The following is a 27,977-nucleotide window of genomic DNA, read 5'->3' on the forward strand; positions in this document are numbered from 1 at the left end:
TGCTCAAATCCATATACACGGCTTCGGGGGCGATACTGCGACCTACCATTGCCTGTGTATGAATTTCTAAAGCTATAGTAAAGCTGACACGTGAGTAATTGATTACAATGGATGAAAGTGATGTTGAATTGTTCTTATGTAACATACAGGATTCTGCGAGATTTACGGTGGAATCCATGAAAGACCTGGGTTCGACGGCTGCAGGAATTTCTTCCATGTCCGTCTCAGCTCATCGAGGACTGTGGCTGCGCCAGTGGTTTGCCGATGCGGAATCCAGGAGAGGTGTGGAGACCCTCCCTTACTCAGGTCAGGCTCTCTTTGGGGAAGCATTGGATGCGTGGATCGCCACGGCTACAGCGGGTAAGTCCCCTTTTCTTCCCTCAGCTGCACCTGCTATGAGGAAACCTTTTTCTTCACCTGCATCTCAGTCCTTTTGGGTTTCTAAATCAAGAAAGACCAAACCGGCCAACACCTTCGTTAGAGGGGGCCGACCAAAATCCAGGAAACCTGTTGCGGCAGGTTCCCAAGAACAGAAGCCTGTTTCAGGTGCGCCTAAGTCCTCCGCATGACCGTGGACAGCACATCCTGGAAGTAGGGCCGGTGGGGGCGAGACACAGAAGTTCCAGTCACGTCTGGGTGTCGTCCAGCCTGGACCCATGGGTACTAGATATTGTGTCCCAGGGGTACCGGCTGGAATTTCAAGATCTCCCTCCTCATAGGTTCTTCACATCGGGCTTGCCAGCTTTGCCGGCAGAGTGGGCTACCCTGCAGGGAGCCATCCAGAAGTTGATGGAGGCACAGGTCATTGTACCAGTCCCTCCTCAAAGGCAGAACACAGGTTACTATTAGAATCTTTTCGTGGTACCGAAACCGGATGGTTTGGTCAGGCCCATTCTGAACTTAAAAACACTAAACCCCTTTCTGAGGGAGTTCAAGTTCAAAAGGGAGTCTCTAAGGGCAGTGATATCAGAACTGGAAGAGGGGGAATTCCTGGTATCCCTGGATATCAAGGATGCGTACCTCCACATTCCGATTTGGCTGCCGCATCAAGCTTATCTCCGATTGGCTCTGTTGGACTGTCATTTTCAGTTCCTGGCCCTACCATTCGGCCTCTCCACAGCACCAAGGGTTTTTACCAAGGTGATGGCGGAAATGAGGGTTCTCATTCGCAGGCAGGGGGTGAAGATAATTCCATATCTGGACGATCTGCTGGTACAGGCATCGTCCAAGGAGAAGCTTTTTTCAGTTAATAGCTCTCATGACCCTGCTTCTCAAGGAACAGGGTTGGACCCTGAATATCCCAATATCTCATGGGAACCAACCAGGAGGTTGTCCTGTCTGGAAATGATCCTCGACACGGAGGTGTAGAGGGTGTTTCTTCCAGAAGAAAAAGCGTTGGTGATGCAAACAAGGATTTCACTCCTCTGGCGGCTGCAATTACCTAATCTTCTGGAGGGGCGAGGGTTCGGGATTCAGGACTGGATCCTTCTAACCACGGGTGCAAGTCTCCGGGGCTGGGGCGCAGTCACTCAAGGGGAAACCTTCCAAGGAAGGTGGTCAAGTCTGGAAGCCGGCTTGCCGATAAACATTCTAGAACTAAGCCGTCTACAACGGTCTTCTCCAAGCGGCCCATCTTCTGAGAAATCAGGCCATTCAAGTACAGTCGGACAATGTAACGACAGTGGATTACATAAACTGACAAGGCGGAACAAAGGGCAGAACTGCAATGTCAGAGGTAACAAGAATCATCCTCTGGGCAGAAAAACACGCGTTGGTGCTGTCAGCAATCTTCATTCCGGGAGTAGTCAACTGGGAAGCAGACTTCCTCAGCAGACGCGATCTCCATCCAGGGGAGTGGGGTCTCCATCCGGAGGTGTTCAAGGAGGTAACCGATCTTTGGGGCATACCCCAAATCGACATGATGGCCTCTCGTCTGAACAAGAAGCTTCGGCGGTATTGTTCCAGGTCGAGGGACCTGCAAGCAGTGGACGCCCTAGTGACTCCGTGGGTGTTCCAGTCGGTGTACGTGTTTCCTCCACTTCCACTCATTCCAAGGGTTCTCAAACTCATAAAGAGAACAGGAGTTCAGGCAATACTCATTGCTCCGGACTGGCCAAGAAGGGCTTGGTACGCGGATCTTTTGGATCTACTGCTAGAAGAGCAGAGGCCTCTTCCTCTTCGGGAGGACCTGCTGCAGCAGGGGCCGTTCGCCTATCCAGACTTACCACAGCTACGTTTGACGGCATGGAGGTTGAACGCCAGATACTAGCTCGGAAGGGCATTCCGAACAAGGTCATTCCTACCCTGATACAGGCTAGGAAAGAGTAACGTCTAAACATTACCATCGTATTTGGAAAAAATATGTGTCTTGGTGTGAGTCCAAGAGGTTTCCTACGGTGGAGTTTCAACTGGGATGTTTTTTCCTCTTCCTGCAAGCAGGTGTGGATATGGGTCTGAGGTTAGGATCCATAAAGGTCCAGATTTTGGCTCTATCCATTTTCTTCCAGAAACAGTTGGCTGCCCTCCCTGAGGTTCAGACTTTTTTGAAGGGATCTCTGCACATCCAACCTCCCTTTGTACCGCCTATGGCGCCCTGGGATCTTAACCTGGTGTTGCAGTTCCTCCAGTTGGACTGGTTTGAACCTGTACGGGAGGTTAAGGTCAAGTTTCTCACGTGGAAGGCTGTCACTTTGTTGGCCTTAGCTTCTGCTAGACATGTGTCAGAGTTGGGGGCTTTGTCATGTAAAAGCCCATACTTGACCTTCCGTGAAGATAGAGCTGAGCTTCGGATACGTCAGCAATTTCTTTCGAAGGTTGGGTCGGCATTTCATATCAACCAACCTATTGTGGTGCCAGTTGCGACTGACTCCTCAATTTCAGCAAGGTCTTTGGATGTTGTGAGGGCTCTAAAAATCTATTTGAGGAGGACTGCTCGTCACAGAAAATCGGACTCTCTGTCCTATATGATCCCAAGAAAATTGGGTGTCCTGCTTCTAAGCAGACGATCTTTCGCTGGATCAGGCTCACTATCCAGCATGTGTATTCTACGGCAGGATTGCCGTGTCCTACATCTGTTAAGGCCCACTCTACTCGCAAGGGGGGTTCTTCCTGGGTGGCTGCCCGGGGTGTCTCGGCATTGCAACTTTGCCGAGCAGCTACCTGGTCGGGGTCGAACACGTTCGCAAAAGTTCTACAAGTTCGATACTTTGGCCTCTGAGGACCTAAAGTTTGGTCAATTGGTTCTGCAGGAGCCTCCGCGCTCTCCCTCCCATTCTGGGAAACAGTTAAAATACCGCTAGTCGGGATCCACTACACCCATAGAGGGAGAATATATAACCTGTGGTGAGCCACCGTGCCTGCAGCGTTGCGAGTGCAGCGAGCTGTGTTTTATGCTATTTTTGTGGTTGCAAAAAATAATTATATATATGCTTTCCATGGCTGTTGTCATTTGGACATTTAGATGCTGAATATATTTTCATCATTGAGGTTGTTTATGCCTTTTTTTGATGTATTCATGTGAATACATGTTTGAATTTATCAGGCAGTTAGGAGATTATTATTTATTCCTTCTCAGCCTTTCTTGATATACTCATACCTACCTTTTATAGAGGAACATTTATTAAAAGTTACATTTTAAAAATAAAAATATTTAGCATTACAGCTAAAAAGAGTGCCCTCATAGGGCCTCCTGCCATTATTTTTTGAGTACTTGTTATTCCTATCCTTGGGGAACCTCCAGTTATATCTACCTTCTGGGCTGATAGCCATACGAACCATCAGATAGACTAGTTACATATTTCTTATATTAATTACCCATTCCGGTGCAGGATACCTAAGATGGAGAACATGAAGGGATTATATAGGAGTTACAGGTCACAGATTGGCTGCCAGAGTCAGCTGAGGGAAAGAAGCATTCAGGCTGGAGGAGATGCAGTCAGCTGATGTCCATGCATAAGCTCACAGAGCAAGTACAGTTAGAAAACCGGACCTGCAGGACAGGTATACAGCAAAGGAGAGACAAGATACTGTTATGATTCCAGCACTCCTGGCCAGAGGAGATCTTATGACTATGACCGGAGCACTGGAATGGAATGCTGGGAACGGGAGCAGGAAAGAATAATAGCCCCTGGCGCCCTAACTCTGTTGTCTCACCCGTGCTATCGGAAATCCCTTGCGAGACTATGGTTTCTTGAGCCCTTGGCAGCCGCGTTTGAAGGGCGGATTATGTCTGCCCAACTCCGATGCCCCCCGGTCTTAATGAGAGACAAAGGAAAATCCGAGGCAGGATGATAACAAGAGGACCTCTAGCTAACAACAGGCCAGGGGCTACGAGCTAACTAAAAAAACCTAAAGTATGTGCGGAAAAACCGCCAGGGAAAAGGACAACCAAAATCCACTTGTCCAATACTCCTACCCGGCACCGCCGGATACCAGAGTGGACCTGTGGAAGCGGAACCCTCCGCAAAATGCTCCAAACACAAATAATAAAGGGTAAAGCGGCCGAGCCGCTACACACGGCAGAGCCGCGACTCACGAACACCACTGGATGTTAAACGGTAATCGGTCAGGACTCCAGGGACGAGATGATAACTCCCGAGTACAGGACTTCAGAGGACTGGAACGACCGGATACAGCAAGACTGGAAACAGACTCTCAGCAAACAAAGACAGCATGCAGGAAGCTATTACCGGCGTCTGTGAGAAGCCCTGAGAGTGTATTTAAACAGGAGTCCTCCAATCAGCTGCTGACAGAGCTGATTAGAATGAATGCCGTGCAGCTGCCTTGCTGCACGGCCAGAGATCAGGTGCACCTATTAATTGAACAGGACCCAGCAACGGGGAACGCGGTCCGCCAGTGGCGTCCCTGTTGCTAGGGTCCGTGCGGCTCAGCGCGCCCGGCGTCTAGCGTTGCTAGGGAGCCGGCGGCTGTACGCGCACGGCGTCCCTAGTTGCTAGGCGCCGGGCCGCGCAGACGAGCGGACCCCGGCGCCTAACAGTACCCCCCCCCTTGAGGAGGGGTCAAAGAACCCCTAAAGCCAGGTTTCCGAGGAAATTCCCGAAAAAATGCCCTCTTGAGCCTCGGGGCATGAAGATCCTTATCCAAGACCCAAGACCTTTCCTCTGGACCATAGCCTCTCCAGTGCACCAGAAAATAAAGCCGGCCCCGGGACAATTTGGAATCGAGAACCTTCTCCACCAAGAACTCCTGTTGTCCCTGTACATCCACCGGAGATCTACCCTGAGAGATCCTCCTTGGAAATCTACTGGAAGAAACGTATAGTTTCAACAGGGAGCAATGAAACGTATTTCCAATCCTAAGAGATCTTGGTAAACGTAACCGGAAGGCAACTGGGTTGACTCTTTTAATAATAAGAAATGGCCCAATAAATTTGGGTCCCAATCTAGCCGAGGATTGTCGAAGCCTGATGTTACGAGTCGACAACCATACCCTATCTCCCACCTTAAAAGTGCAAGGACGTCGGAGCCTGTCAGAAAATTTCTTCTCTCGAAAGGCCGCTTTTCTGAGAGCAAGGTGCACTTTTTTCCAAATGGCTCTGAGATGGGAGGTTAAGGTTAGCGGGGAGACTGAGGAATGATGAAAAAAAGAATTAGCTCTGGGGTGAAAACCAAAAACTGAAAAGAATGGAGACACTTTAGTGGAGGAATGACAGGAATTATTGTAAGCAAACTCCGCCAACGGAAGAAACTCGGACCAATCATTCTGGAGTTTGGCTGAATACAAAGCAAATACTGTTTCAATGATTGGTTAACTCGCTCGGTTTGCCCGTTGGATTGTGGGTGGTAACCGGATGTTAACGACAATTTCATCTTTAATGAAGCACAAAAACACTTCCAGAATTGTGCGATGAATTGTGGACCCCGATCAGAAACAATATCAGTAGGCAACCCATGAAGTCTGAAAACATGGCGGAGAAACAAAACTGCCAACCCTTGGGCAGATGGCAGTCGGGGAAGAGCAATGAAATGAGCCATCTTGCTAAAACGGTCCACTACCACCCATATGACTCGGAATCCGGCTGAAAGGGGAAGGTCTACCACAAAATCCATGGAAATATGAGACCATGGCCTGAGAGGGACATTTAAGGGCATAAGTTCCCCGATAGGCAAGGAACGGGGAACCTTATGCTGTGCACAAACCTGACATGAAAAAACAAACTCCTTAACGTCTTTAGAAAGACCAGGCCACCATACTGAGCGGGAGACTAACTCCAAAGTCTTAGAGATTCCCGGATGCCCGGAAACTTTGTTATCATGGAATTCAGTCAAAACAGTAGCTCTCAAAAACTCAGGGACGTAAAGACGACCAGCAGGAGTATTTCCAGGAGCTTGGTTTTGAAGCTGTTTTAACTGGGTAAATAAATCTTGTGTGAGGCCTGCCCAAATGACCGAAGATGGAAGTATGGGAGTAACAGGACTGTTATTGTGAACCGGAAGAAAACTGCGTGACAGGGCATCAGCCTTGGTATTCCTGGAACCAGGCCTGAAAGTGATTATGAATTTGAAACGAGTAAAAAATAAAGCCCAACGTGCCTGCCGGGCATTAAGTCGCTTAGCTGATTCGATGTATTGCAGGTTTTTATGGTCAGTCAATACTGAAATGGTATGTTTTGCTCCCTCCAGCCAATGCCTCCACTCCTCGAAAGCCCACTTTATCGCCAGTAGCTCCCGATTACCAACGTCATAGTTGGATTCAGCGGAGGAGAATTTCCTGGACATAAAGGCACAAGGATGTAACTCCAGAGACTCCGGATCCTTTTGAGAAAGGATAGCCCCCACTCCAACCTCCGAGGCATCAACCTCCACAACAAAGGGCAATTCCGGATTGGGATGTCTGAGGACTGGAGCCGAGACAAAGGCTTGTTTCAAGGCCCGAAAGGACAACTCTGCTTCACGCGACCAGTTGGTAGGATCCGCTCCTTTCTTTGTCAGAGCTACAATGGGAGCAACCAGGTCAGAAAAAGAATAAATGAACCTCCTATAATAATTCGCAAACCCTAAAAAGCGCTGAATTGCTTTTAAATTGGTGGGTTGCGCCCAACTAAGGATGGCCTGGAGCTTCTTTGGTTCCATGGAAAATCCCTGAGGGGAAATAATGTACCCTAAAAAAGATACCTCCGTGACATGAAACTCACACTTCTCCAGCTTGGCATATAAATGATTCTCACGTAACTTCTGAAGAACCAGACGCACCTGGGTAACATGTTGTTCCATTGATTCAGAATAAATCAGGATGTTGTCTAAGTAAACGACCCCGAATTTCCCTAGGAAGTCACGGAGCACATCATTAACGAGGTCTTGAAAAACTGCTGGAGCATTGGACAAGCCGAACGGCATCACCAGGTACTCGTAGTGACCTGACTGAGTACTGAAGGCCGTCTTCCACTCATCTCCAGATTTGATTCGGATGAGGTTGTACGCTCCTCTAAGGTCAATTTTAGAAAAAATCACAGCCGAACGTAGCTGATCAAAGAGTACAGATATCAGCGGCAAAGGATAAGTATTTTTAACTGAGATCTTATTCAGGGCTCTAAAGTCAATGCAAGGTCTAAGCGAGCCATCCTTTTTCTCCACAAAGAAGAAACCTGCACTTAAAGGAGATTTTGATGGTCTAATAAATCCTTTCCCTAGGCTCTCCTTAACATAATCATTCATGGCCGCAGTTTCTGGCCCGGATAAAGCATATAATCTTCCCTTTGGTAATGCGGCACCAGGAATAAGCTCAATAGCACAATCATACGGCCGATGAGGAGGCAGAATGTCCGCATTGCCTTTGGAGAACACATCAGCAAATTCCTGGTATTCCACAGGAATGAGTTCAGGAATGGCAGCTGCTACTCTGACTGGAAACGTAATACATTCCCTATCACAAAAGGTACCCCATTGTGAAATCTCCCCCGACCGCCAATCAATGGTGGGATTATGAAAGGCCAGCCAAGGGTGACCCAGAACTACTGGAACTGCTGGGCAATGAGTAAGGAAGAACTCGATTTTTTCAGAATGTAGAGCTCCTACTGTAAGTAATACAGGGGGTGTACGGAGAGAAATAACCCCATTGGACAGTGGACTCCCATCTAAGCCATGCATGGTGACACACCTACCCAAAGGTAACTGAGGAATGCCTAAGGCCTTAGCCCAAGTTAAATCCATAAAGTTTCCTGCAGCTCCACTGTCAACAAAAGCCGACACCGAAGAACTGAGGCTGCCAAAGGAAACTTTAACTGGGACTAAAAGGGAGTTATTCGAGGAGATAAGCTGCAGACCTAGGTGAACCCCCTCACAATTCACCTGGTCAAAGCGTTTCCCGACTTGTTCGGACAATTACGAGAAAAATGTCCCTTACCCCCACAGTACAGGCAAAGACCAGAATTTTGCCTTCTGGCTCTTTCTTCAGGAGACAGCCGGGAGAGACCCATCTGCATGGGCTCCTCTACGTCCTCAGGAATGGAATATACACACGGACTTGACCTTACAGGTGCTCCTTTTTCAGCCCTCCGCTCTCTGAGACGACGATCTATCTTAATAGAAAGCTCCATGAGCTTATCGAGAGTCTCAGGAGCGGGGTACTGAAGGAGACTGTCTTTTATAGACTCTGATAAGCCGAGGCGAAACTGACTGCGCAGGGCTGGGTCATTCCAGCCACAGTCGTTCGACCAACGGCGAAACTCCGTACAATAAACCTCCGCAGGATTTCTACCCTGTCTGAGAGCGCGCAACTGACTTTCAGCGGACGCCTCTCTATCAGGGTCATCATACAAGAGCCCTAAAGACCCAAAAAAAGCGTCCACTGACAACAATGCCGGATCCTCTGCTTTTAAACCAAATGCCCAGGTCTGAGGATCCCCCTGGAGCAAAGAAATAATAATCCCGACCCGCTGAGATTCAGTACCCGAGGAAATCGGTCTTAAACGAAAATAAAGTTTACAGGATTCTTTAAAATTAAAAAACTCTTTCCTATCACCAGAAAAACGGTCAGGCAAATGCATCTTTGGTTCAGGAACTACCTTCGGGGAAGCTCGCAAAAGATCTTCCTGCGACTTCACCCGAAGAGAGAGATCCTGAACCATCTGAGTAAGTTCTTGAATCTGGCTGACTAAGAGCTGACCAGGATTTGGCCCTAAACCTGTAGGATTCATGAGGCCGATAAACTCTCACAAAACTCAATAAGAAAAAATTAAACCCTGTTTAATTTTAAGTTTTGGTATGGCCGGTAATAATGTTATGATTCCAGCACTCCTGGCCAGAGGAGATCTTATGACTATGACCGGAGCACTGGAATGGAATGCTGGGAACGGGAGCAGGAAAGAATAATAGCCCCTGGCGCCCTAACTCTGTTGTCTCACCCGTGCTATCGGAAATCCCTTGCGAGACTATGGTTTCTTGAGCCCTTGGCAGCCGCGTTTGAAGGGCGGATTATGTCTGCCCAACTCCGATGCCCCCCGGTCTTAATGAGAGACAAAGGGAAATCCGAGGCAGGATGATAACAAGAGGACCTCTAGCTAACAACAGGCCAGGGGCTACAAGCTAACTAAAAAAACCTAAAGTATGTGCGGAAAAACCGCCAGGGAAAAGGACAACCAAAATCCACTTGTCCAATACTCCTACCCGGCACCGCCGGATACCAGAGTGGACCTGTGGAAGCGGAACCCTCCGCAAAATGCTCCAAACACAAATAATAAAGGGTAAAGCGGCCGAGCCGCTACACACGGCAGAGCCGCGACTCACGAACACCACTGGATGTTAAACGGTAATCGGTCAGGACTCCAGGGACGAGATGATAACTCCCGAGTACAGGACTTCAGAGGACTGGAACGACCGGATACAGCAAGACTGGAAACAGACTCTCAGCAAACAAAGACCGCATGCAGGAAGCTATTACCAGCGTCTGTGAGAAGCCCTGAGAGTGTATTTAAACAGGAGTCCTCCAATCAGCTGCTGACTGAGCTGATTAGAATGAATGCCGTGCAGCTGCCTTGCTGCACGGCCAGAGATCAGGTGCACCTATTAATTGAACAGGACCCAGCAACGGGGAACGCGGTCCGCCAGTGGCGTCCCCGTTGCTAGGGTCCGTGCGGCTCAGCGCGCCCGGCGTCTAGCGTTGCTAGGGAGCCGGCGGCTGTACGCGCACGGCGTCCCTAGTTGCTAGGCGCCGGGCCGCGCAGACGAGCGGACCCCGGCGCCTAACCGATACTCTGGAGTTAATTCGGTGAATCTTGTCTGCTGATGTCAAACAATGCAGAGTTCATCCCATATCTGTTAAGCAGCCAGCTTACTCTGCAGCACTACTGGTCCCAGCCAGTAAACTCCAGTTGCAGCTCCAGCCCAGTTGCTCTGCAGCATTACTAGTTCCAGCCAGTAGCACCAGCCAGTCCCAGCCCGGTATCCTGCGTAGCTCATCCCAGCCTGGTGTTCTGCATAGTCAGTCCCAGTCCAGTATCTTGCATAGCAAGTTCCAGCTTCTCTGTTCCAGCCTGGTGTCATGAGTAGCCGGTCTCAGCCCGGTATCCTGCTTTGCCAGCTCCAGCTTGGTATCCAGCTTCTCAGTCCCAACCCAGCATCCTGTGTAGTCAATCCCAGCCTGGTATCCTGTGTAACTGGTTTCAGCCTGGTAACCAGCTAGTTGGTTCCATGCTGTCATCCGGTTCCAGTCCGTCATCTGGTTCCAGTCCAGCCTCCAGTCTGCTTGTGCCTTGCATCATTAAAGTACTTAGCTAATCTCAGAGCTTCATCAATATAACCCAGTGGTTTCCCCTTCCTGTGTCCACAGATAAATACAAGCTTCCACGGATCCAGACAAGATGGATCATGAAACTCGCTATGCTGGAGCTGCCATCTCTCCTTGCAGCCTCCTGGCCTCCTCCGCCATTGGTAGCGGTTACAGGTGGAGTTCATGCAGCCACAGCACAGCCCACTCCAGTACAACCCCCACACCTAGGAGGCAGCCTGGGTTCAGAGCTTGTCCCAATCCATCCAGGGTCTGTTTCAGGTCTCTAGCTCTTTACTGTAAATGCTGGAGCCATTGGCTACGTGCAAACCCTGCAGTTGAGATAGATCCACGCCTCTCCATTCAGGCTACGACTATTTCAGACAACTTCTTGGACCTAGAGTATTCCATGTCTCACCAACCTCTTAAAAAAAAGAACGAGCGTTTTTTTCGCCCTTTGCTCAGCTAGAGGATCTCCTGGCGGAGGCCTGGTCACATCTGAACAAGAAATTCTTGGTTTCAAAAAGGATCTTGACATTTTATCTTCTCCCCCTTTGGTTCCATACACCCACAGGGAAAGGTGATAGGTCAGCCTTCCTTTGGATCTCAAGGCTTATCCTCTAAAAGTCTAAAGTCCATGGGACATCATGCTTCCAAACTGGGCGGTAAACCAGCAGCAAGAGGGGACTGGTCCCCATTTGGGACTTTCCACTGTGGGCATCCGTCTCCTGCTCTTCACCAGTGTGTGGCTGGAAACAACTTCCAATGCTTGGGTAAGGCGCATCATGTCCATGTTCATTCCTTAATTTTCTAGGAACTCCCTCCAGTTCAGTTAGTTACCACCAGCTTGCCATTCAACGTCTTTCATGAAGAACTAAAAGAAAATACAATGATAATGTCTTAGTGCGCACAATTAGGCAGCTCTAAATAACCATGAGATAAGGGATCACACCCTAGATCCCGAACAATGATACACAAAAAGACAGAATATCTCTGGTATATATGTGCGCCTAAACTACAAAAATAAATGAGAGAAAGAAAAAATGTACTCCCCTGATTTGTGTAGTTCTTTAAGATGTTCCACTTGTCTCTTTAAATGATGTATGACATAGAAGAGAGAAAAAACACACAAATCCTCGTGTAATACTGTTGGGTAGATTTGTACATCAAAATGGGGAAACAACACCTTTGAATTGGTGATAAAAAATTTCAATCGTGATGTTATACCCCTGAGCCCATACGCTCAGAAATGATGGAATAAAAATGAGTTTTCTTATATATTGGAAAGCCGTCACCATATAAATTTCAGGGTATACCACCTTTACTATACAACTCACAAACAAAGACTTGTATGTAGGCACGTAGAATAACTTAATCACATCAAATGCGGAATGTAGATTTTCTTATATATTGGAAAGCCGTCACCATATAAATTTCAGGGGATGCCCCCTTTACTATACAACTCACAAGTAAAGACTTGTATGTGGGCACATAGAATGACTTAATCACATCAGTGCAGAATGTAGGAATCAGGGGATGCTCCCTTCAACAAAGGACTCACAGGAAAAGACTTGTATGTGAACATATAACCCAACTCCAGTGTTAGATGAGAAATCAGGGGATGCCCCCTTCAACGAGACACTCACACACAAAACCTTGTATCAATGCAAAGTAGGTGGGTCTTTTCTCTTCCTTATAGTTGTTTTACTCCACACTCATCTCCCAAAGTAAATCCTCAGAAAAAGTGGGACAATATGCCGTTTTTCACTCATAAAAAAACATGTATTTATTAAAAACAACTCTCTTAAAAAAACTTTAAGGAGCATACCCAGATTTGAGGTATCGCAGGAAGACGATGGTAATTATGCAAAAACGGGGCCCCGTTTAAACAAAGTCCCAGAAATCTCTCCTCACCGGATAGCGTCCTTTTCCGTGGCACAGGTACCCCCACCTACGCGGTTCAATCATTCACGGATCTTTGTCAAGGTGTAGGGGGTAACCTGTGATCTGTGCAATAAATACCCAAAATAATTATCAATATAATACAGGTGTGTACAATTGATAGAGCAACCCCTCCCTCTGTATACCAAGTATGAACTTCTCTTAAATGCATGGCTCCTATCTACATTAACCATAGTCCCGGCCGAGAAGCGACGCACGCCTCTCCCAATATGACCGCCAATGAACTTCCGTCCAGACGCAATCTGTCGTGTTCCCCACTTCCGGCAATGGTCTAGTCTCCAACACGGCCGCTGACTTTCATCCCCGGAAGATGCGCCATCCGCCCCACTTCCGCCGGAAGTTTGTCCCGCAATCTTCTTCCCTCGATCTCTCGGAGCTACCACACTTCCGCCTGAAGTGTGTCCCGGGAATTCATTCCTCTCCTACTTCGATCCTCCCACAATCGTTCCATCTTATATGTATATTCCCATTGACTTCCTATTTGATGTTGTAATGGTAATTTTCAAGTACCTAAAGGGAATCTTTGAGAGAAAAAAAAAAAAAAAAGCGTGTGTATAATCCTTGTAGATCCTGCTACCATCAATATACACTTATGGAAATATACACAAACACTTTTTCACAGCCGATTACATGTCACCTATAGAAACCATTGTAATTCGAAATCGCTGTTGAGCCCTAATGGTAACAAGGTTTTATATTTGTATATATAAGTCATTTCCATTTTAGCAAGAATGCCCAGAAGGTCCTTAGATCTCTCGGTAGACTTAACTAATTTTAGACCATAAAAGTTTCTAATTTCATATAGAGCACATTTATGTTTATTTTTAAAATGACATGATAACGCATGGCTATCTAGGCCTTTTTTAATATTTCTACAGTGTTCGGATATTCGTATTTTTAAAGGTCTTGTCGTCCGGCCAATATAGAATTTATTGCATTTACATTCCACGGCATAAATAACATTAGCTGTATTACATGTTATAAACTCTTCTATTTTGTGTTCAAACCCATTGATGACAATTTTGTCCACTTTAGAAGTGGTTAAGCCATTAATGTTCCTGCAACCAATACAGGAATTACATCTGTAGAAACCTTTCGACCTATTATAACTAAAATGTTCTTCTTTTTTCGGATATACACTAATTACTAGCTGATTCTTGATATTTTGAGCCTTTCTGTATATGTGTATAGGTTTGTCAGGTAATAACTTTCCTAATACTGGGTCTCTTTGCAGAATGCACCAGTTTTTTCTAAAAACCCTCTCTATGTCCTTATGTTGAGAATTAAAATTAGTGGTAAATGCCCATTGAAACCTGTTATCATCCCTTTTATTCTCTTTACTCTGTAATAAATCCTTTCGATCAGTCCCTTGTGCTTTTATTAAACAAATACGTTTGAGTCGCTTAAACTGACCCCCCGGAATTGCATCAAGCCAGTTCCTGTGATGGCAACTATCAATATGGATATACGCTGCAGAGTCAGTTGGTTTTTGAAACGTTTTCGTTTCTAATCTGCCTTCCTTGATGTATATGGTGATATCCAAGAAATTCAAGCTAGATTCACTAATATCGAAGGTGAGTTTGATATTTTGAGTGTTGTTATTTAGATGAGAGCAAAAGGTCTCTAAGCTCTCTCTATTTCCCTTCCAAATGAACAAGATATTGTCTATATACCGTGACCATGATACCAGGTTTGCCCCCACTACTAGTGAGTGCGGACGTTAGCTCGCTCTACACTATTTTCTCTGACGTCCTAGTGGATGCTGGGTACTCCGTAAGGACCATGGGGAATAGACGGGCTCCGCAGGAGACTGGGCACTCTTCAAGAAAGATTAGGTACTACATCTGGTGTGCACTGGCTCCTCCCTCTATGCCCCTCCTCCAGACCTCAGTTAAAATCTGTGCCCGGCCAGAGCTGGATGCACTTAGTGGGCTCTCCTGAGTTCACTAAAAAAGAAAGTATTTGTTAGGGTTTTTATTTTCAGTGAGATCTGCTGGCAACAGACTCACTGCTACGAGGGACTGAGGGGAGAGAAGCAAACCTACCTGCTTGCAGCTAGCTTGTGCTTCTAAGGCTACTGGACACCATTAGCTCCAGAGGGATCGAACACAGGGCCCGACCTCGATCGTCCGTTCCCGGAGCCGCGCCGCCGTCCCCCTTGCAGAGCCAGAAGACGGAAGATTCCAGGAGAAAATCGGCGGCTGAAGACTCCGGTCTTCAATAAGGTAGCGCACAGCACTGCAGCTGTGCGCCATTGCTCCCACAGCACACCACACGCTCCGGTCACTGGTGGGTGCAGGGCGCTGGGGGGGGGGCGCCCTGGGCTGCAATATGTATACCTTAGTTGGCAAAATGCACATAATACAGTTATAAACTGTATATGTGCCTAATCCCCCGCCATAAATATTATTTAAAAAAAAGCGGGAGAAGCCCGCCGCTGAAGGGGCGGGGCTATCTTCCTCAGCACAGCCAGCGCCATTTTCTCTTCACAGCTCCGCTGGAAGGACGCTCCCCAGGCTCTCCCCTGCAGTATACACTACGGAAAGGGTAAAAAAGAGAGGGGGGGCACATAAATTTAGGCGCAAAAGGTTATATAAGCAGCTATTGGGAGGAAAATTCACTTTGTATTAGTGTAAATCCCTCTGTTATATAGCGCTCTGGTGTGTGCTGGCATACTCTCTCTCTGTCTCCCCAAAGGACTTTGTGGGGTCCTGTCCTCAGTCAGAGCATTCCCTGTGTGTGTGTGCGGTGTGTCGGTACGGCTGTGTCAACATGTTTGATGAGGATGCTTACGTGGAGGCAGAGCAGGAGCCGATAAGTGTGATGTCGCCCCCTGCGGGGCCGACACCAGAGTGGATGGATATGTGGAAGGTATTAACCGACAGTGTCAACTCCTTGCATAAAAGGTTCGATGACGTAACAGCTTTGGGACAGCCGGCATCTCAGCCCGCGCCTGCCCAAGCGTCTCAGAGGCCATCAGGGGCTCAAAAACGCCCGCTACCTCAGATGGCAGACACAGATGTCGACACGGAGTCTGACTCCAGTGTCGACGAGGATGAGACAAATGTACAATCCACAAGGGCCATCCGATGCATGATTACGGCAATGAAAAATGTGTTGCACATTTCTGACATTAACCCGGTTACCACTAAAAAGGGTATTATGTTTGGGGAGAAAAAGCAGCCAGTGACTTTTCCCCCATCTGATGAGTTAAATGAATTGTGTGAAGAAGCGTGGTGTTCCCCAGATAAGAATTTTGTGATTTCTAAGCGGTTACTAATGGCGTACCCTTTCCCGCCAACGTACAGGTTGCGTTGGGAAACATCCCCTAGGGTGGACATGGCGCTCACACGCTTATCAAAAAAGGTGGCACTGCCGTCTCAGGATACGGCCGCCTTAAAGGAGCCTGCAGATAGAAAGCAGGAGGCTATCCTGAAGTCTGTGTATACACACTCAGGTACTATACTGAGACCTGCTATTGCTTCAGCATGGATGTGTAGTGCTGCAGCAGCATGGTCTGATTCCCTGTCAGATAACATTGATTCCCTTGACAGGGATACTATTTTGCTAACCATAGAGCATATTAAAGACGTAGTCTTATATATGAGGGATGCACAGAGGGACATTTGCCGGCTAGCATCTAGAATTAATGCAATGTCCATTTCTGCCAGGAGAGTATTATGGACTCGGCAGTGGACAGGTGATGCTGATTCTAAAAGGCACATGGAAGTTTTGCCTTATAAGGGTGAGGAATTGTTTGGGGACGGTCTCTCGGACCTCGTATCCACAGCAACAGCTGGGAAGTCGACTTTTTTACCTCAGGTTCCCTCACAGCCTAAGAAAGCACCGTATTATCAAGTACAGTCCTTTCGGCCCCAGAAAGGCAAGCGGGTCAGAGGCGCGTCCTTTCTGCCCAGAGGCAGGGGTAGAGGGAAAAAGCTTCACCAGACAGCCAGTTCCCAGGAACAAAAATCCTCCCCTGCTTCCACTAAGTCCACCGCATGACGCTGGGGCTCCACAGGTGGAGCCAGGTGCAGTGGGGGCCCGTCTCTGGAACTTCAGCGACCAGTGGGTTCGCTCACAGGTGGATCTCTGGGTTCTACAAGTGGTATCTCAGGGATACAAGCTGGAGTTCGAGACGTCTCCCCCTCGCCGTTACCTCAAATCAGCCTTGCCAGCTACTCCCAAGGAAAGGGAGGTAGTACTGGCGGCAATTCACAAGCTGTACCTCCAGCAGGGGATAATCAAAGTTCCCCTCCTTCAACAGGGACGGGGTTACTATTCCACAATGTTTGTGGTACCGAAACCAGACGGTTCGGTAAGACCCATTCTAAATTTGAAATCCTTGAACACTTATATAAGGAAGTTCAAGTTCAAAATGGATTCGCTCAGGGCGGTTATTGCAAGCCTGGAAGAGGGGGATTTTATGGTATCACTGGACATCAAGGATGCTTACCTACATGTCCCCATTTACCCACCTCACCAGGAGTACCTCCGGTTTGTGGTACAGGACTGCCATTACCAATTCCAGACGTTGCCGTTTGGTCTGTCCACGGCACCGAGGGTATTTACCAAGGTAATGGCCGAAATGATGATACTCCTTCGAAAGAAGGGAGTTATAATTATCCCGTACTTGGACGATCTCCTGATAAAGGCAAGGTCTAAGGAGCAGTTGTTGGTCGGAGTAGCACTATCTCAGGAAGTGCTACAACAGCACGGCTGGATTCTGAATATCCCAAAGTCGCAGCTGGTTCCTACGACGCGTCTGCTGTTCTTGGGCATGATTCTGGACACAGAACAGAAGAAGGTGTTTCTCCCGGAGGAGAAGGCCAAGGAGTTGTCATCTGTGGTCAGAGACCTCCTGAAACCAAAACAGGTGTCAGTGCATCACTGCACGCGAGTCCTGGGAAAGATGGTAGCTTCTTACGAAGCAATTCCCTTCGGCAGGTTCCATGCAAGGATCTTTCAGTGGGATCTGTTAGACAAGTGGTCCGGATCGCATCTTCAGATGCATCGGTTGATCACCCTGTCCCCGAGGGCCAGGGTGTCTCTGCTGTGGTGGCTGCAGAGTGCTCATCTTCTCGAGGGCCGCAGATTCGGCATTCAGGATTGGGTCCTGGTGACCACGGATGCAAGCCTCCGAGGTTGGGGGGCAGTCACTCAGGGAAGAAACTTCCAAGGACAATGGTCGAGTCAGGAGACTTCCCTACACATAAATATTCTGGAACTAAGGGCCATTTACAATGCCCTAAGTCAAGCAGAACCTCTGCTTCAAAACCAGCTGGTGCTGATTCAGTCAGACAACATCACGGCGGTCGCCCACGTAAACCGACAGGGCGGCACAAGAAGCAGGATGGCGATGGCAGAAGCCACAAGGATTCTCCGATGGGCGGAGAATCACGTGATAGCACTGTCAGCAGTGTTCATTCCGGGAGTGGACAACTGGGAAGCAGACTTCCTCAGCAGGCACGACCTCCACCCGGGAGAGTGGGGACTTCATCCAGAAGTGTTCCTGCTGATTGTAAATCGTTGGGAAAGGCCACAGGTGGACATGATGGCGTCCCGCCTCAACAAAAAGCTAAAAAGATATTGCGCCAGGTCAAGGGACCCTCAGGCGATAGCTGTGGACGCTCTAGTGACACCGTGGGTGTACCAGTCGGTTTATGTGTTCCCTCCTCTTCCTCTCATACCAAAGGTACTGAGGATAATAAGAAAGAGAGGAGTAAGAACTATACTCATCGTTCCGGATTGGCCAAGAAGAACTTGGTACCCGGAACTACAAGAAATGATCTCAGAGGACCCTTGGCCTCTGCCGCTCCGACAGGACCTGCTACAGCAGGGGCCCTGTCTGTTCCAAGACTTACCACGGCTGCGTTTGACGGCATGGCGGTTGAACGCCGGATCCTAATAGAAAAGGGCATTCCGGTTGAAGTCATTCCTACGCTGATAAAAGCTAGGAAGGATGTGACAGCAAAACATTATCACCACATATGGCGAAAATATGTTGCTTGGTGTGAGGCCATGAAGGCCCCAACAGAGGAATTTCAGCTGGGTTGATTTCTGCACTTCCTACAGTCAGGAGTGACTATGGGCCTAAAATTGGGATCCATTAAGGTCCAGATTTCGGCCCTGTCTATTTTCTTTCAAAAAGAACTGGCTTCACTGCCTGAAGTTCAGACGTTTGTTAAGGGAGTGCTGCATATTCAGCCCCCTTTTGTGCCTCCAGTGGCACCTTGGGATCTCAACGTAGTGTTGGATTTCCTAAAATCACATTGGTTTGAGCCACTTCAGACCGTGGAGTTGAAGTATCTCACGTGGAAAGTGGTCATGCTTTTGGCCTTGGCTTCGGCTAGGCGTGTGTCAGAATTGGCGGCTTTGTCATGTAAAAGTCCTTATCTGATCTTCCATATGGACAGGGCAGAATTGAGGACTCGTCCCCAATTTCTCCCAAAGGTGGTATCAGCGTTTCATTTGAACCAACCTATTGTGGTGCCTGCGGCTACTCGGGACTTGGAGGATTCCAAGTTGCTGGACGTAGTCCGGGCCCTGAAAATCTATGTTTCCAGGACGGCTAGAGTCAGAAAAACTGACTCGCTGTTTATCCTGCATGCACCCAACAAGCTGGGTGCTCCTGCTTCTAAGCAGACTATTGCTCGCTGGATCTGTAGCACGATTCAACTTGCACATTCTGCGGCTGGACTGCCGCATCCTAAATCGGTAAAAGCCCATTCCACGAGGAAGGTGGGCTCTTCCTGGGCGGCTGCCCGAGGGGTCTCGGCTTTACAACTTTGCAGAGCTGCTACTTGGTCGGGATCAAACACTTTTGCAAAATTCTACAAGTTTGATACCCTGGCTGAGGAGGACCTTGAGTTTGCTCATTCGGTGCTGCAGAGTCATCCGCACTCTCCCGCCCGTTTGGGAGCTTTGGTATAATCCCCATGGTCTACTCTTTACCGAGTTCCCAGCATCCACTAGGACGTCAGAGAAAATAAGAATTTACTCACCGGTAATTCTATTTCTCGTAGTCCGTAGTGGATGCTGGGAGCCCGTCCCAAGTGCGGACTTTCTGCAATACTTGTATATAGTTATTGCTTAACTAAAGGGTTATTGTTCTGAGCCATCTGTTGAATGAGGCTCAGTTGTTGTTCATACTGTTAACTGGGTATAGTTATCACAAGTTGTACGGTGTGATTGGTGTGGCTGGTATGAGTCTTACCCTGGATTCCAAATCCTTTCCTAGTAATGTCAGCTCTTCCGGGCACACTTTCCCTAACTGAGGTCTGGAGGAGGGGCATAGAGGGAGGAGCCAGTGCACACCAGATGTAGTACCTAATCTTTCTTTAAGAGTGCCCAGTCTCCTGCGGAGCCCGTCTATTCCCCATGGTCCTTACGGAGTACCCAGCATCCACTACGGACTACGAGAAATAGAATTACCGGTGAGTAAATTCTTATTATCTCACACACACATGGTATGGAGACAGTTAATACCTTCTTATCTAGATCAGGAATGGAACAGACTCTACAGAATTTTCTTATTGAAGGGATAGTGTTCATTTTGGAACATAATTACTTCCTTTTTAAGGTTGACTTCTTCATCCAGAACATGGGTACCGCCATGGGTACCAGGTTTGCCCCCAGTTATGCAAACATGTTCATGGGACTCTGGGAGGAGTTATATGTTTGGCAGAACAAAAATCTGGGGGCGTAATTGCACAAAAGTTTCTGTCTTTAAAGAACAAGCCGAACAAATGAAACATTCCTTTTTGGCTTGTGGATACGATTAGGGTAAAGTAGAAAATAGTTTAATAAAAGCACAAGGGACTGATCGAAAGGATTTATTACAGAGTAAAGAGAATAAAAGGGATGATAACAGGTTTCAATGGGCATTTACCACTAATTTTAATTCTCAACATAAGGACATAGAGAGGGTTTTTAGAAAAAACTGGTGCATTCTGCAAAGAGACCCAGTATTAGGAAAGTTATTACCTGACAAACCTATACACATATACAGAAAGGCTCAAAATATCAAGAATCAGCTAGTAAGAAGTGTATATCCGAAAAAAGAAGAACGTTTTAGTTATAATAGGTCGAAAGGTTTCTACAGATGTAATTCCTGTATTGGTTGCAGGAACATTAATGGCTTAACCACTTCTAAAGTGGACAAAATTGTCATCAATGGGTTTGAACACAAAATAGAAGAGTTTCTAACATGTAATACAGCTAATGTTATTTATGCCGTGGAATGTAAATGCAATAAATTCTATATTGGCCGGACGACAAGACCTTTAAAAATACGAATATCCGAACACTGTAGAAATATAAAAAAAGGCCTAGATAGCCATGCGTTATCATGTCATTTTAAAAATAAACATAAATGTGCTCTATATGAAATTAGAAACTTTTATGGCATAAAATTAGTTAAGTCTACCGAGAGATCTAAGGACCTTCTGGGCATTCTTGCTAAAATGGAAATGACTTACATATACAAATATAAAACTTTGTTACCATTAGGGCTCAACAGCGATTTCGAATTACAATGGTTTCTATAGGTGACATGTAATCGGCTGTGAAAAAGTGTTTGTGTATATTTCCACAAGTCTTTACTTGTGAGTTGTATAGTAAAGGGGCATCCCCTGAAATTTATATGGTGACGGCTTTCCAATATATAAGAAAATCTACATTCCGCATTTGATGTGATTAAGTTATTCTACGTGCCTACATACAAGTCTTTGTTTGTGAGTTGTATAGTAAAGGTGGTATACCCTGAAATTTATATGGTGACAGCTTTCCAATATATAAGAAAATCTACATTCCGCATTTGATGTGATTAAGTTATTCTACGTGCCTACATACAAGTCTTTGTTTGTGAGTTGTATAGTAAAGGTGGTATACCCTGAAATTTATATGGTGACGGCTTTCCAATATATAAGAAAATCTACATTCCGCATTTGATGTGATTAAGTTATTCTACGTGCCTACATACAAGTCTTTATTTGTGAGTTGTATAGTAAAGGGGGTATACCCTGAAATTTATATGGTGACGGCTTTCCAATATATAAGAAAACTCATTTTTATTCCATCATTTCTGAGCGTATGGGCTCAGGGGTATAACATCACAATTGAAATTTTTTATCACCAATTCAAAGGTGTTGTTTCCCCATTTTGATGTGCAAATCTACCCAACAGTATTACACGAAGATTTGTGTGTTTTTTCTCTCTTCTACCTGTATGTCATACATCATTTAAAGAGACAAGTGGAACATCTTAAAGAACTACACAAGTCAGGGGAGTACATTTTTTCTTTCTCTCATTTATTTTTGTAGTTTAGGCGCACATATATACCAGAGATATTCTGTCTTTTTGTCTTTCATGAAGAGCCTTCTGGCATCCAAACTGATGGTCCAAGATCTTCCTCCCCAGATAGGAACAGGGTTTTATTCCAACCTGTTTCTCGTTCAAATATTCAACCTGTTTTTCCAGGTTCCCAAGTTCAGGATGGAATTGCTATGCTCCATCATGCAGACCATGGAACCAGGTGATTTTATGGCCTCCTTGGACATCCAGGATACCTACTTTCATATTCCCATACAGGAGGATCATCAACGGTTCCTTTGGTTTGCGGTATAGAAGGAACACTTCCAGTTTCGAGCTTTGCCTTTTGGACTTTCTATGGCACCTCATGTTCACGAAGGTCACCTCTTGATGGCAGCTCATCTTAGCCGCAGGGGGATCCAAAGTCTGCCATACCTGGACGACCTCCTGCTGGCCCAGTCTCAGGACACTCTTCAGGAGCATCTGCACCTCACACTGACCTTGCTGCAATCCCATGGCTGGCTTTATCCATCTCAGGAAATGCTCCATCTGGGGGCTCACCTGGACTCCAATGCTCAGAGGGGGTTTCTTCCAAAGAACAAGCTGGTTTCCCTCCAGTCTCTGATCCGGTCTTTTCTCTAATAGCGCAGAGTCTCGATTCACTTGAGTATGTGTGTTCTGGTCTCAACCTTCAACATAGCTGAAACTTCCTGTCCAGTCCTCTGCAACTGGAACTCCTAGAACCACTGTCGCCTCCATCTGAAATATCAGACAAATGGTTTGCAGATCCATACAGTCTGTCCATCAAACCCCTATGGTACCTACCTGTCAAGCTGGATCTTCTCACTCCGTGTCCATGCCTTTACCCCGACCTAGCCCATGTGGCTTTAACAGGGTGACTATTGAGTCCTCGATCATAAGGGCTAGAGGATTTTTGGATTCAATTATTTAGACCATGCTCTGTTCCAGGAAGCCTTCCTCCACAAAGATCTATTACCTCGTTTGGCGTGCCTATTTTGAACGGTATTTTGCTCATGGTAGGGAATCCTTTGGTTTCTCACCTTTCCAGAGTTTTGTCATTCTTGCAGGCTGCCTTGGATCTGGGTCTTCGTTTCTTTCTTTAAAAGTGCAGCTGTTGGCCCGTTTGGTTCTTTTCCAGTGCAAGGTGGCCTGTTTGCCAGCAGTACAAACTTTTCTGCAGGGGGTCCTCCACATTCAGCCTCTTTTTGTTCCCCTGGTAGCTCCATGGGGTCTAAACTTAGTGTTACAGGCTCTTCAAGATTCCCCCTTTGAACCATTGACCTGTATTGGCTAATGTGGAAAACTCTTATTGGCCATTGCAATGTCACGCAGGGTTTCGGACTTGGGTGCTTTGTTTCACCACTCCCCCTGCTTAATTTTCCACCCTAATCATGCTGTCCTACGTACCCTACTGAACTATCATCCTAGGGTTGTCTCCTGTTCCCATATCAATTAGGAAATTGTGGTACGTACCTTATCTTCCGGTTTCGGATGATATTGACTCTGGTCCATCTCTGCTCACTCTGGACGAGGTCTGTGCTCTCCATACTTACGTCGACCAGAGTCAGATTAATTTTTCATCCTTTATGACTTCAACAAGCGTGGCTGACCATCTTCCAAATAGACCTTGACCTCGCTGGTTGTGAGTTACTATTCGTCAAGCCTATATTTTTGGCAAATCAACTGATCCAGACCTTTTGTGGGCTCATTTTCACCATGTCTGTGGGGGCTTCTTTGGTGACTCACTGTGGTGCCTATGTGGAGAAGCTCTGTAAGACGGCCATGTTGTCCTCTGCCCGCACTTTGTACAAATTCCACAATTTTGTAAGGCAGCTACGTGGTCCTCTGCACGCTTACATCAAATTCTACAGCTTTGACCCTTTTCCTCTGCTGATGCCAGGTTTGGGACAGCTTTGGGACATCCCCTTGTGCCAGTGTCTCCCATTAATGAAAGAAAAAAAGGGAATTTTTGTTCTTACCTTTAAAATCCTTTTTTCTTAGTTCATGGGGCACACTGGACGACCACTGCTTGGCTGGGGTTTCTTGGTTCCAGCATCCAGTTTTGCGGCAGCTGGTGTGCCTGGTTGTGTATGTGTGCCGGTCTTCTCTACTCCATTTCCTGGCTCTTGGGCTTGTTACGTATAACTGGCTTCCCTGGGCTGGGGGCGCTGTATAGGGGAGTAGGAGCCTGTGCTACTGCATACCTCCCAACATGACCCTCTCCAGGAGGGACACAATGCTCTGCTTCTGGACTTTTCCTCAATTTATGATTGCCGGCAACTGTTTTGAACAAGTTAAGGCTAAGAAAGCACAGGTGACTGCAATCATAAATTAAGAGGGAAGTCTAGGAGCAGAGCATTGTGTCCCTCCTGGAGAGGATCATGTTGGGAGGTATGCTACTGTCCTAAATGAGGTTAACTATTTGGTACCCAGGACTCCTGCAGCTCCATTATACTCATGGTTCCAGGGTCCTTATTGGACTCAGAAAAGATTTAACAGGTAAGAACAAAAATTACCATTTCCCTATACTTGGTGAAAATAGCACAAATTGCCCTTGCTATGCTGAGAAGCTTCAGTACACAGACTAGTTTGTTTTCTTCTTTTTCTCTTAGAACCTGAAGAACTTTCTTTAAAAATAAACGTATCACAAGAAGAGGAGGCTAACATTCCTCTACTAAGAAATGAAATCGAGGACCTGAGTAAAAAATCTGAAGATACAGGCTCACTAGAACCATCTAGTGACAGTAAGTATTATTACTGTCAAAGGGGGGAATTCAATTCTGCCTGCTGGACGCATCACTAGAGGTTGTAAACCCCCCATATACTTAAATATATTGTTTGGGTTCTAATGCAGTTTTAATGAATTCAAGCAATTGTCAGCTGATATTATCAATAATTCAAATATTTAATAAAAATTAAAAAAATGTATTTAAAAAGAGACATTTCAATGATGGTAGCAAATCATGAAACAACATGCAGTGTTCTCCCCATGCTTTATTTTTCTTGGGCGGTCTGCCCGGCAAAACTACCCTGCCGAGCTGGCCTGCAGGCAGGAACATAAGAAGCACATCTCCAGCAGTTTACACATATCCGGCTTGTGATCGGCTGCTTCTTCTTGAGCCGTGATTGGCTCGCGAACAGGAATCCAATCACAAGCAAGATCTGTGTAACCCTATGGAGCTAATTGCGCTTCCTGGGCTCCTGCCTGGAGAACATGACCCGTAAGGACTGCCACTACCTGCTGGAGCATGAGACAAGAGGCAATGGACTGGGTGAGGAACGGGGGTCCGACCTGCAGCAGCTACTGGGGGGACCCTCATGACTCGATCTCCAGGTCCAAGCAATTGTCTACCTGGCGTTTCTCAGCTGTGAGAACTTTGAAGTTGCCGGGTGTCTGTACCGCCTCCTGCTGCTGTCTGCCGTGGGCATAGAGTGACTGTTTGGGGCCTGGAGCAGGACTGTAGACTGGGGAGGAATTGCTGCTGAACTTCCCCATGGCATCTCTGCACGTGGCCTTCTCCTTCCATCATAAGGTCACCCTACGGGAGTGCCTGGAGTGGCTCCGGGATGCCATATTCAAGAAGAGCTGGGTGTGGGTTGATTACTATGGAGCCCACTGTCAGCACCTCTGTCACAGCCACATATTTCACACTGACTCTCTCTGCACATGTTATATCTGCCCCCCCCCCCCCCCCCCTGAAGTGCACATGGTTTTGCCCAACTGCTAACAAATTTGCTGCTGTGATCAGATCTGAATTAGGCCCATAATGTGCAATAAGGGGCCATACTGTGTGGGCATAATAGGAATTAGTACTATTATGTGGACACACCCCTTCCATGTTTTGCACAAAGGCCCCCCACCTGGCAAGTTCTTCATGCCACCCGGCTAGCAAAATATTCCAGGGCGGGTACACTGAACGTCACACGTGCACGCAGGGGGGCTTTCTGAGTACCAAGAAACCCCCCCATGGCCGCCGATCACTCAGCGCTGCTGAACGATTTATTTATTTTTTATGTGGAGGAGAGAGGCAGGCACTATCTATAATGTGGCTGCACTGAGAGACTGCCGCTGCCCGCAAGTAGGGAGAGCCACAGTGGCAGTGCGCAGCTCCTCTCAGGCACTTCTCGTGTGAACTTGAAGCTGCAAGACTGATCTAGGTGAGGCGCGCTGCGGCGGGGTAGCGGTGAAGTGGAGGCTGAACCAGTGAGGCAGTGACTGTCTCCGGTCCTCCGTCTCCCACTAACTCTGCAGCAGCCAGTATTCGGAAGTCTATAAATAATGCTGGCTGGGTGAGGTACGATACATACTGCCCGTATTGCTGTGTTTCTCTTACGTCCTAGAGGATGCTGGGGTCCATTTTAGTACCATAGGGTATAGACTGTTCAACCGTGTGAATTGGCTCCTCCCTCTATGCCCCTCCTCCAGACCTCAGTTTAGAAAATGTGCCCAGGAGACTGGATGCACACTAGTGGAGCTCTACAGAGCTTTGCTGGAAAAAGACTTTCTTATGTTCTTTATTTTACAGGGAAGCTGCTGGCAACAGCTTCCCTGCTTCGTGGGACTTAGGGGGGGGAGTAGGAACCAACTTCTCAATTAGTTAATGGTTCTGCTTCCGCTGACAGGACACCATTAGCTCCTGAAGGGTACTGAACACAGCCCAAGCCTGGCCAGCGTTCACTCCCACAGCACTGCCGCCACCCCCTAACAGAGCCAGAAGTCAGAAGGCTGGTGAGTATATTACTGGAGTCCTGCAGAGAGGGGATCCTCCAGTCATCGTTGGCGGCATACAGGTACACGCGCAGCGCGCGCCATGTCTCTCAGCACAAGGGTGCAGAGCGCGTGTGGGGGGGGGGGGGGGGGGCGCGATCTGAGGGCATGTTTTAAAACCTTACTCTCACTGGCAAAAAGGGTACATACATGTACAGCCACTGATGTGCCATCCCCAGCCAGTATAAATATTACATTGCTGAGGCTGAAGGGCGGGGCTTCTCCTCAGACTTGCCAGAACACTCACTGGGTGCCATTTTCTCCTGTAGAAACTCCAGTGTGAAGCTCCTGAACTCTCTTTCTCCTCATGGCAATGCTGATACAAGTACAGGGTGTTATAGAAGGGGCAGAGAGTGTTCATTATAATTAGGTCTGTGAGCCTATTATTGGTATATGCGCTGTAAGTGGGTAATATTCTAACAATTCACAATAAGGCGCAGTGTGTGGATTGGCAAATCCCTCTGTGTCTCTCTGACAGACTTTATTGTGGGTCTGTCCCCAAATAGCTCCCCTGTGTGATAGAGGTGTGTGTGTGTGTGTGTACAAGTGTGTACAAGTGTGTAACATGTCAGACATTGAGGAGGGTTCCTCCCAGGAAGTACCCATTTTAGATGCACAAGAGGGTAATTAAGCCCTTTCCTCTCAGAAGGAGTCGGAGTGGGTGATAATGTTGCAAAAGAATATGTCAATGCTTGCAAAGAAATTCTCTGAGTCTGAACAACAGACTAAATATTGGAGGCAGTCTGTGGAGGATGCACTGTTTACTGACCCCTCCATATCATCCACTCGGGTCCCATCCAGTTCCCAGAAAAGGTCTCTGGCCCAGATAATGCAAGGGGACACAGGCACAGATTCCGACTCTGATGTCAACACTGGGGATTTGAGAGGGGTAGACCCCAAATTAGCCAAAAGCATACAATTTATGATAGTTGCTATAAAGGAAGTGTTGGAGTTTCCTGAAACAACACTGGTCCCAGAGGAAAAGGATTATTTTAAATTAAATAAAAAGCAGGTTGTGACTTTTCCTCCTTCAAAGGATTTGAATGCGTTCTTTGAAGAATCCTGGGCTAACCCTGAGAATAAATGTACCCTTCCCAGAAGGATACATGTAGCGTACCCTTTCCCTGAGGAAGACAGGCACAAATGGGAGACAACCCCAATGATAGACACCTCAGTTTCTCGGCTGTCTAAG

The 27,977-nt window shown here is 47.2% G+C and overlaps 1 protein-coding gene across 1 annotated transcript in view; it reads left to right on the top strand.

Moving 5' to 3' along the window:
- DNAH10 (dynein axonemal heavy chain 10) overlaps positions 1-27,977 on the top strand; it is a 712,041-nt gene that overhangs the window by 10,308 nt on the left and 673,756 nt on the right. Inside the window, exon 2 of the mRNA XM_063964569.1 lies at positions 24,630-24,761. Coding sequence (XP_063820639.1) covers positions 24,630-24,761 — 132 coding nt within the window. The remainder of the gene's footprint in view (positions 1-24,629; positions 24,762-27,977) is intronic.

The sequence above is a fragment of the Pseudophryne corroboree genome, chromosome 1, assembly GCF_028390025.1.
Source record: "Pseudophryne corroboree isolate aPseCor3 chromosome 1, aPseCor3.hap2, whole genome shotgun sequence".
Classification (NCBI taxonomy): Eukaryota; Metazoa; Chordata; class Amphibia; order Anura; family Myobatrachidae; genus Pseudophryne; species Pseudophryne corroboree.